The sequence below is a fragment of the Myotis davidii genome, unplaced genomic scaffold, assembly GCF_000327345.1.
Source record: "Myotis davidii unplaced genomic scaffold, ASM32734v1 scaffold4741, whole genome shotgun sequence".
Classification (NCBI taxonomy): Eukaryota; Metazoa; Chordata; class Mammalia; order Chiroptera; family Vespertilionidae; genus Myotis; species Myotis davidii.
In genome coordinates, this window is record NW_006291610.1 from 74,116 (window position 1) to 85,164 (window position 11,049).

General features: G+C 42.5%; 1 protein-coding gene across 1 annotated transcript; it reads left to right on the forward strand.

Moving 5' to 3' along the window:
• Positions 1-804: 804 nt before the first annotated feature.
• LOC102774399 (mucin-16-like) lies at positions 805-4,243 on the forward strand. The gene is made up of 6 exons (XM_015564896.1): positions 805-820; positions 1,109-1,239; positions 1,578-1,645; positions 2,390-2,538; positions 3,709-3,872; positions 4,172-4,243. The coding sequence occupies exons 1-6, from the start codon at positions 805-807 to the stop codon at positions 4,241-4,243; spliced, it is 600 nt and encodes a 199-aa protein (XP_015420382.1).
• The last annotated feature ends 6,806 nt before the right edge of the window (positions 4,244-11,049 follow it).

The following is an 11,049-nucleotide window of genomic DNA, read 5'->3' on the forward strand; positions in this document are numbered from 1 at the left end:
TTCTTGTTTTATTGTCCAACTCTAATCAGGATTTGCCTACTGGGATGCTAGATCCTTAGTTCTTAGTAAGTTGGCACATTGTGGTACTCAATAAATGAATGAACAAATAAAAGATGAGAATATCAGCCCCTCATCTGTAGGTATCTGCTGCAGTTCCTATTCATTCATTCAGCAAACACTCGTGTGTGACAATTCTGTACCAAACTATGTGTTGGGTGGGTATGGAGATAAAAGACAGCTTTTGTCCCTGGAAAACTCATGGTCAAGTGAACTAATGATTACTTAGGGACACAAAAATTGCAGCAACATTATATAACTGGTTGCAATGGGATGAGAGATGGGAGGGGGACAAGTCAAGGAAGGCTTCCTGAAAAATATTATGTGCCCAAACCTGTGTTAGATCCTGGGGCATGACAAGAACAAGATAGATGGGTGGGTTCCTACTCTCCTGGAGCTGCATACCTTTGGGCTTCTGTAACATGAATAGGAGTTTTTCAGGAAGAGGGTGGAAAAGCATTCTACAAAGTGGTAACTGCATAAGCACAATCATAAAAACTCAGCTCAGGAGAATCCCTGTAAAACTCCGAGTTTCCCCCTCTTTGAGTGACTTTCCATTTGGGACCCCCCCCACAGTCCCCAGCGCATAAGCCTCTGTGATGCCATGCCTCCATGCTAAAAGTTGAACATCTTGCCTGGCCTGTGTTGCTCAGTGGTTAAGCATCAGCCTATGAACCAGGAGATGATGGTTCAAGTCCCTGTCCGGGCACATTTTCCAGTTGCAGGCTTGATCCCCAGTAAGGGGGCATGCAGGAGCACAAAGGTATGGAGCTCCAGGAGAGTAGGAACCCACCCATCTATCTTGTTCTTGTCATGCCCCAGGATCTAACACAGGTTTGGGCACGTATTTTTCAGGAAGCCTTCCTTGACTTGTCCCCCTCCCATCTCTCATCCCATTGCAATTATTCTCTCTCGTCATTGATGTTTCTATCTCTCCCTCTCTCTTACTCTCTGAAATCAATCAATATATATATGTATATTAAAAACTAGTAAAAAGAAAAATAATTGCTGAGCACCTTGACATGTCTTTTTTTTCTTTTCATGGCCCTAGGCTATGCCCCACAGGATTTATCTATTCAGAGTGAGTACCAGCTAAATTTCCGCATCATCAACTGGAACCTCAGCAACCCAGACCCCATGTCCTCTGAGTACACCTCCCTGCTGAGGGACATCCAGGACAAGGTGTAGTCTCTCTCACCCATCTTATATCTCCTTGCTCTGGGTACCCCTCTCATTCTTCTAACTTACATCTATCTATTAAATGATTGTTTCAGCACTTCACTTCTGATTTCTCTCAGTTTCTGGAGGCAGACCATGTCTGCCTTCCCCATTCCCAGATGAGCAAAGTGAGGCTCAGAAATGGGTGTCTGTGCTTTAAGTCACACAGTGAGTTGGGGGCAGAGCGAGGATTTGAACTCAGTTTTCCCTTGCTCCGAGGCCTGTGTTCTTTCACTGGTTCCAGTGGCTGCCTCCAGCCCCTAGGGACCTCTCTCACCCACTCTCCCTCCCCTTCATTCTAGGTCACCAAACTCTACAGAGGCAGCCAGCTAGGAGATGCATTCTACTCCTGCCTGGTTACTGACTTGAAGTAAGTTGAGGAGATTGGAAGTCTCGGCTGAGTTGGTGGCTTTTGCTCTGAGCTCCTGTGGTGGATCTTGTTCTGAAAGTCCTGACATTGTGCCCATTCTCCCCACATTCCTGTCAGCTAATCCTGCCATTCCCTATAGGTTTCCAGGGGTGGGTAAAGAACTAACCTCATGGGGCCACCAACCATCAGTATCTACCACCTTCTCCTCTTCTGGACACTTTCAACCACTATCAGCTCAATAATAAGATTTACCGTGGCCAGCCTCTCTGCTGAGCACTTTCATGCATGATAATCTCACTTAATTCTCATCACAGCCTCATGAAGTGGATACAATGATTGTCCCCATTGTTCAGATGGGAAAACTGAGGCTCAGCAAAGTAAACAGCCCAAGAACTGTCCAAGTTGGGATTGCACCCAGTCTCTGAGTGATGAGTGGAGGAACTAGGAAATCTACACAGTAGAGGAGGATCATGAGGCATATGATTTTGAATATTGAAGTTGAATATTGAATTTTGAACATTTCCTAACTTAAGTTTCTTTGTGGGGATAGTTGTAATAATACCTTCCACCACAGTGATGATAAGGGAATGTGTAAGTCACTTCTTAGGGATGCCTAGTAGATGTTCATTATTATTACTGTTATTGCTTTTATTCTCAACTCCTAAACACCTTTCATAAAGCAGGAACTCAGGGGACACTGCTGGTGTTGGATGCTGGCTGAGTCCCCATGGTCTCTGATTCTAGGCTGGGCTCCGTGACAGTCACTATCCAGGAACTGTTCTCCTCCAGTGTAGACCCCAGAATGGTGAAACAAATCTTTTTGGACAAGACCCTCAATGCTTCATCCCACTGGCTTGGTGCCACCTACCATTTGGCAGATATTCAAGTGACAGGTACAAGATGGGGAACTGGTTTCATGGCTTGTGGAGATGGGCTCTGAGGAAGGATGGGTCTTCTCAGTAGCAGTGGAACCGATGTAGGCTTGGGAGGGAAAAGTGGTACTCTTTTGGAGGTCCATGTTGATGAACCATATTCATGGCCATGGATCATCCAACATGAGGCAGAAAAAGAATATGCAGCAATTACCCTCAAAGGGATGCTTATTTTTACACAAATTTAGAAGGTCCTGAGTTGCCTTTTTAGGCCCTCTGTGAGTTATTTATTATTCATTCATTCAACTTTATTTAATGCAAGTTAATAGGTACTGATGATGCATTGTGAAAATTTCTATAAAGGGATTTCAAGAGCCTGTGGGAACCTCAAGGAGGGACACACATCCCTGTCTTAGAATGTTTTCATAAGGAAGTGATGAAGAAACTAAGATGTGATGGAGAACATGACCTAGCCTTTGGGGGACGGGGGATAAATAGTTGTGCTACATGTGTCTTTAACCTAGAAGATAGAAAGAGCATGGCATATTTGGGGACGCTATAAGAGGTATCTTGTGGCTGGTGCATGCACTTTGACCTGGGGAAGGTGACCGTTGAGGCTAAAGAGGTGGTCAGGAACTTTCTTGGGAACTGGAATGGTTTGTGGAGGAACATAAAACACTTTGAGTTCTACTTTTGAAAGCTCGTTTCCTTGGTGCTTTGTGGAGAATGGATTGAGAGAGGGAAGGAGACTGGAAGCAGCAAAAAACATTAGGAGCCTAGGCCAACAAAGGTGTGTGACAGATGCCTGCTGGGTCGGTCAGCACCTGCACTTGCCAGATACACCTCAGAGAAGCCCATTCTACTCTCCCACACATCCTCGGGAACTCTCAGATTTCTTGATGGAAAAGGGAGTTGTGCAGGTAGATAAATGAATAGATTCAAGGTGGACAGGTAGATGGAGGATCTTCTGGAGACCATCTTAAAAACCCCAGTTCAGGTCACATTACCAGCAATAAGTAGACTGGTTTAAATGACCTCTTGTTAAATCCTTCCCCACTGGCTTGGTGCCACCTACCATTTGGCAGATATTTAGTATTGAAGTTGAATATTGAATTTTGAATATTTTGAATTTTGAATATTTTGAATATTTCAACTTCAGTATTGGAATTTTATATTCTCTTTTTATTCTAGAACTGGAGGCATCAGTTCATCTGCCAACAGACAAACCAACAAGCAGTCCCAGCCCTCAGTACCTCCAGCTGAATTTCACTGTCACCAATCTACTCTATGTCCAGGACATAGGCCTACCAGGCACCACCACACACCAGCGGAACAAAAGAAGCATGGAGAATGCGGTGAGAATGCAGTTGTGTCCACTCTGTTTCCATGTAGAGACTGGCCTATAGATCTAGGTAGTCAGATGGTGACTTTCATAACAATTCATGAATACTGGTTCTTATTCCCATTTTGCAAATGAAGAAATAGACACACATGTAGCTAAGTCCTACCCTGGAACAAAGCCTTTTTTGGTACACATACCTTCACTAGTCTTTGTTGAGCCAAGAAAAAACAGATGGAAAAGTTTGCTCAGTGGCTGAACATTCTCTGAAAAAGCCTGGGGTTCTGATGAGAGAAACTTTACCCTGTCTTTCAGCTCAACCAGCTCTGCCGAAACAGCAGCATCAAGAATTATTTTTCTGACTGTGAAGTTATAGCGTTCAGGTGAGTTCCAAATCAGGGCCCAATGCCTCTGTAAACTTCTCTTTTACATAAAGGATATACGATCTTCTTTAGGTAAGAGAATCCCTATGCTATAATCTCTCAGTTCCTAGCTGTTACAGATGAGAGCCCTAGGGATATAGAACTGTTACTTTAAAAAATAGCCTCATTAGAGATGGAGGTGCCTGGTTCTGTGGTCCATGGGATATGGCTTGTAGAAAACATTTCTTTAGAAATCAGCTCCTGAATCCACAGCCCATACAAGACGGGGGCTATCATGAGATGACTTAAAATTCAGCAATCTGATCATGTTGTCCAGTAGTGTAGCCACAACCCATGTGGCAGTTAAATTGTTATACACCTACTGAAATATTGTTCATATACTATTCTGTGTGTTTATTTCTCAGACTTTTTCATATACAGTGTTACATCATCTGCAAACACAGTTCAGATCACATTTTTATATCTTCTTTTCCAATCTAGATGCCTTTCATCTCCTTTCCTTGCCTAATTTCTCTCATTAGAACCTCTACTACAATTAACATAAGAAATGAGAGAAGACATCCTTGTTTTGTCCTTGGTCTTAGAGGAAATTATTCTGTCTTTTACCACTGACTATAATATTAGCTGTAGGTTTTTTTTGGGGGGGGGTTGTTGTGTGTGTGTTTGTTGTTGTTGTTTTTGATGCTGTTTGTCACGTTGAGTAGGTTTCTTTTTAAAATCTCCAAGTTGAAGGTTTTTTTAAATCATAAAAGGCCTATTTTGTGAAATTCTTTTTGTGTGTGTGTATTAAGATAATGGGTATTTGTGCCTTATCCTATAACTATGGTGCATTTCATGAGCCAGTTCTTAATATATTAAGATAACTTTTTTCAAGCAGGGATTAGTGATTAAGATCTTTTCAAGTCTTTCCTGGGCATGCACCCAGACCTGTACTCTTGCGGCCTTCTACATCCCCTCAAATTCATTGGAGAGTTTCAAAGCCCAATGGAGACATCTCATTATTCCAATTTTTATCTTAAGTTTTTGGCTTAGCTCTTGGTTGCCTCAACTAATATTGCTCCCTCATGCAGCTACAATGCAAAAACAGTTAACACTGATTGTTTTTAGGAAGTTCCCTGGGGATAGACCTTCCTTGCTGAGGGGATATTTCCAGGGGGTGCCACACAGGTCAAATAGAAAAAACCGGGATGCATCTTTTGGGGAGCTCCAAACCCAGGATGGCTACGTGACTGCTGTTTTTCACAGTTACATGGTTCTGAGACTGATGCATTTCACAGTTCCTGAGGACATTGTGCGCGCAGAATGGGAACAGTGCAAGTTATAATGCCACAGCGCGTACTCCCTCCTAACTAAACACGCCTCAGATGGTTGCAAACCTTTGGTTCATTTCTGTACTTTTGAAAAGTTTATATTAACCATTTTTATTGTGTTCTTGTTTTTATGGGTTTTCAGAAGTCCTTACTCCCAAAATTTCACAGATGTTCTCCTTGTGGCTGTTTTGAATTAATATTACATTACATGAAAAACTCAATTCTTCACTCACACTCACCAGCCACATTTTAAGTGCTTAGCAACAACTTGTGGCTAATAATGATTATATTGGACAGTGTAGACACAAGGTTTACTTCATTGCGGAGAGTTCTCTTGGCAAGAACTAGAAAAGGAAAGCAAGACTCAGGGCAGAGTTTCAGATACCTCTGCATCCCTTTTGTGCTTCCAGGTCTGTCCCGCACAGCAACCACACTAGGGTGGACTCCCTGTGCCACTTCTTACCATTGGCACAGAAAATGGACAGAGTTGCCATTTATGAGGAATTCCTGCAGCTGACTCAGAATGGCACCCACCTTCAGAACTTTACCCTGGACAGGAACAGTGTGCTAGTGGATGGTAAGACTTCCAGGTCATTGGGGCAGGAGTGGGGGTCTAAGTGCCACACCTGTGGACTTCCCTAGGAATCTGGAGGCCTGGGGATGAGTTGGCATTGAACTTTCTGAGGCTGGCAGGAGGTAGCACAGTCCCCTGGCTTTACCCACTATTGAGGGAGAGGAAAGGATGCCCAGTGCAATATAGGAGGCCTTTGTGGTCACCTAGATAGCTCTGTGCCCTCAGGCTAGTCCTTTTCCCACTCTGGACTTCAGAGTCCTTCTCTGTCTACTGAAAGTCAATTACAGATGGTCAGTGAGGGCTGTCAGCAGAAAACTATGTGTGAACCAGCCTTGACAGGTGTGATGGGATGGACCTGTTTTCTGACCCACAGGCTGTATAAAAAGAGGCAGTGGGCCTGACTTGGCCTGCAGGCTGTATGTAGATGCCTATTACTGCCCAGATCATCACCATCCAATAGAACTTTTGCAGTGATGGAAATGTTCTCTATCTCTGCTGCCCAGCACATCAGCCACATAGAAGTTTTGAGTATGAGACGTATGGCTGACACAGATTTTTATTGTTACTGATTTTAATGTTAGGAGGTACCAGATTTTTAAATTTCATTTAATTAAAATTAATTGTAATTTAAGAAGCCCCCTTGTGGCAGCTCTGTATTGGGAAGAACTTCTTAAAAAGTTGGATAAGAAGCCCTGGCCAGCATTGCTCAGTGGTTAGTATCAGCCTGAGCGCAGAAGGGTTGCCGATTCAATTCCAATCAAGGGCATGTACCTGAGTTGCAGGTCCCATTCCCGGCCTGGTTGGGGCACATGCAGGAGGAAACCAATTGATGTCTCTCTCTCTCTCTCTCTCTCTCTCTCTCTCTCTCTCATTAATATTTTCTCTTTCTCTATTTCTCTCTCCACCTCCCTCCCTCCCTCCCTTCAACCTTCCCACCTTTTTTTCCGCTCTCTTTAAAAATAAAAATAAAAAGTTTGCTAGGGAGAAGTAGGGGACCAGAAACCCTCCTACCCTGCCTAAAGGGTACAATGTGTTCCTACCCTCATGGAGTTTATATTGTAGTAGAAAATAACAAGAATAGGTAGTTGTCAATAGTAAATTATTTGATGTAAATCAGTCCATGCTTGGGAGTGGTAACCTGAGAAGGCTTCCTGTAGAAATTATATTATAGTTGAATCCTGGGAAATAAGTATAAAACAACGTGGTAAAGAAAAAGAAGGTAAATGTGATTCTAGGCTGAGAAAAGAGATTATGATTTGTAATTTACATATTTAGAGAGATCTCATGTGCTTGCAACTGGGATGAACCATTCTCCCTTGACAATCATAAGATGGTCCAGCCTACTTTCAATATTCTGTGCCCAAAGGTAGAAATTTGATTTAATTTAATACATTATTGTAGTATGACAATGGCCTAAGGTAATGTAGGCCATTGCATCTCATTTTTTAGGGCTACAAACTGAAATGGAGTGAGACATAATGATGTCTACTTTAATATTCAGTGAAAATATAGGATGAGGCAAGAGTAGCAACTGTTAATAATTTGTGCATTGGGTGAAATACTGCTTTCATTGGGTGAACTATACCAGTACATTGCTAAAATTTGGGGAGAGATGTTTATGCTATAGTTCCATTTTTCTGTGTGTTTGAAGAGTTTTATTAAACAGAGTAAAACACTTCTCCATTTTATTCCCTTCCAGGCTATTCTCCAAGTCGACCTGAGACCCTGACTGGGAATTCTGGTAAGCCTCAAGGCAGCCCCAGGCGGGGAGGGAATGTCTTGATGCTGTGCCTCATCCCAGAGAAACCTGCACACAGGAGCTTGTATGATAACGACAGTTGGCCAACCCATGTCATGGACTGTTGAGGCACAGCGGGGAGAAAGCAAGATCCCTGGGAAATGAGAGAAGGTGGCTCAGCCCAGCACTTGTCCCCACAGATTTCCCTTTTTGGGCCATCATCCTCTTCTGCTTGGCGGGACTCTTGGTAATCACCACGTGCCTGATCTGCTGTTTCCTGGTAAGCGAGGAAATGATGCTTGTCTTCTTGCTATTGGGTTGTAAGAGTGTTTTATATACAGTCATGCATCGCATAGCAACATTTTGGTCAAGGATGGACCATATATATGATGGTGGTCCCATAACATTGTAATAGAGCTGAAAAATTCCTACCACCTAGTGACAGCATAGCCTTAATAAGGTTCTGGCAAAACACATTACTCAAGTGTTTGAGGCAAACACACCTACTGCATTTCCAATTGCATCGAAGTATAAATTGTGTATAGGCCATAATACTTGATAATAATAATAAAGGACTGTGTTACTGGCTAGGTATTTACTATACCATACTTTTTGTTATTGTTTTAGAGTGTACTTTTCTACTTATAAAAATGATGGCTGTTAAGCAGTATGCCACATTAGCCCGTACCAGTCTCATACATCTCATGTTTACTGCATCTCGTGATTGCATTATTTTTGCTTGTTCTTGATTTAACTGTGTGTTGCTTTATAAAGTAACATCCTGTACAGGCAATCCCCTAAGGGCACCTTTCTCAGGTTATACCCTTGTTGTTACATGGTGTATCACTATTTTAGAAATACTTTCCTCTGATGGACACATGTTTTGCAAATGTTTTTCTATGTGTGGTTTGCCTATTTCTTTTCTTAACAACAGTAGTTCTTTGAGAAATGTAACTGAAAGTCTTGAGTCTATCATGGTAGTAGAGTTACCACTACATGTGAGAATGGCTAAAATATTATATAGACTGGCTATAGCAAGTGTTGGTGAGTATGTGCAGCAGCTGAAACTCTCATGTAGTGCTTATAAAAAGTAGCTTAGTGCTGTTGCTTCTGTAAGTTACATACACCTACAGCTATTCCACTCCTAGCAATTTATCCAAGGGAAATAAAACATACAAAGAGACTTATACACAGATGCCCATTAGAGATCTGTATGTACTAGTCCCCAAATGGAAAACAACCAAGATGTCCACCAACAGGTGAAGGATAAACAAACTGTGACACATCCCTACAATGTGATCTTCCTCAGCAATAAAAAGGAAAGAATAATACAGGCAATGACATGGATAAATCTCAAATACTTATGCTGAGTGAAAGAAGTTAGGTAAAGAACAGACTCTATGATCCCATTTATAAACAACCTTTACAAAATATAGCTAATCTATAGGGACAGAAATCAGGTCACCAGTTGCCCGGGAATAAGAAGGTGTCTGCATGAAGAATTACAAAAGAACCTGAGTACACTTTTGGGGTGATGGGTATTCCTTATCTTGATTATTATGACAGTTTAATAAGTTATCATCAAAACTTATCAAATCATTCACATAAAATGTATGCAGTTTATTGTATATCAGTTATACCTCAGTTAAGCTATAGCGTGGGGAGAAGGAGGGAGGGAAAGATGATGAATATAAATGGTTACTAGAGTGAAAATGGTAGAACAAATGAGAGTGAAAAGGGGGGAGAGAAAAACAGAAAGAGATAAAAGATGGAAAAGGGGAAAGGGAAAAAAAGACTGATAGAGAAAATTAAATTTTTTAAAAAAATTTTTTTTAATGTATTTTATTGAGTTTTTACAGAGAGGAAAGGAGAGAGATAGAGAGTTAGAAACATCGATGAGAGAGAAACATCGACCAGCTGCCACCTGCACACTCCCCACTGGGGATGTGCCCGCAACCAAGGCACATGCTCCTGACCGGAATCGAACCTGGGACCCTTCAGTCCGCAGGCCGACGCTCTATCCACTGAGCCAAACCGGTTTCGGCGAGAAAATTAAATTTAAAAAGGAGAGGGAACGTGACAGGTATGGCTTAGTGGTTGAGCTTCAATCCATGAACCAGGAGGTTAAGGTATATGCACAGATTGCTGCCTCGGTCCCCAGTAGGGGGCAAGACTGCCAATCCATGATTCTCTCTCATTGATGTTTCTATTGCTTTATCTCTCTCCCTGCCTCTCTTTGAAATCATTTTTTTTTAAGTTTTAAAGCGGAGGGACACTGCTGTCTGTGGCTGTGGCCATCTTCTTCCCTAGTATTCTCTTATACTTGGACAGCCAGACAGTTCATTCTGAGTCCCCGTCCTCACCTTCACAGGTCACCGTGTGCCTGCGGAAGAATCATTGATGTTTCTATTGCTTTATCTCTCTCCCTGCCTCTCTTTGAAATCATTTTTTTTTAAGTTTTAAAGCGGAGGGACACTGCTGTCTGTGGCTGTGGCCATCTTCTTCCCTAGTATTCTCTTATACTTGGACAGCCAGACAGTTCATTCTGAGTCCCCGTCCTCACCTTCACAGGTCACCGTGTGCCTGCGGAAGAAGGAGGGAGAGATTGAGATTCAGCAATGATGCCCGGTACCTGCCACACCTAGACCTGAGGAAGCTGCAACAACTAGATCTGCCTCAGGCCCCTGTTCCCATCCAGGGCCCAAAGGAGCTTGGCTGGACCAGAATCAACCACACTGATCTGTCACATTCTCTGGGCCCTTCTTAACATGGTCCCTCTCTGGTTCACAGGAAACTAAGATAAAATTCTTCCCCTTCATTAAGTCCTGAAAGCAACTGCTAGTTCCGGCTTGTCTAGTGGTTTCCTACTCCTTTATCCCTCAGGAACTGCATTCCCCACCCACCCACCCCACAATAAGCAGCTCAAAGCATTGCAGGCATGGGGCCACCTGTGTGGTCCTGTTCTGCATTTGTAGAAACAGTTTGTGTGATCTCTACACCTTTTGTAGATGACGGCAGCTGAAGATACCAAAGGGCTAAAAATTAATGTCCAACTAATGCCAACCATTCCATTTATGTATGTATGTATGTATGTATGTATGTATGTTTTGGTGTGAACTCTGCTCCTCAGTCTTGTAGCAGTCATCCTCTGAGAATGTACTTCTATAGATTATAATAATGATAATAAG

Bases quoted from the DNA above. Each gene is read 5' to 3' on its own strand.
- LOC102774399 (XM_015564896.1), top strand. The intron at 1,240-1,577 runs GTGTAGTCTCTC...CCTTCATTCTAG, and splicing joins TGAGGGACATCCAGGACAAG to GTCACCAAACTCTACAGAGG. The intron at 2,539-3,708 runs GTACAAGATGGG...TTTTTATTCTAG, and splicing joins GGCAGATATTCAAGTGACAG to AACTGGAGGCATCAGTTCAT.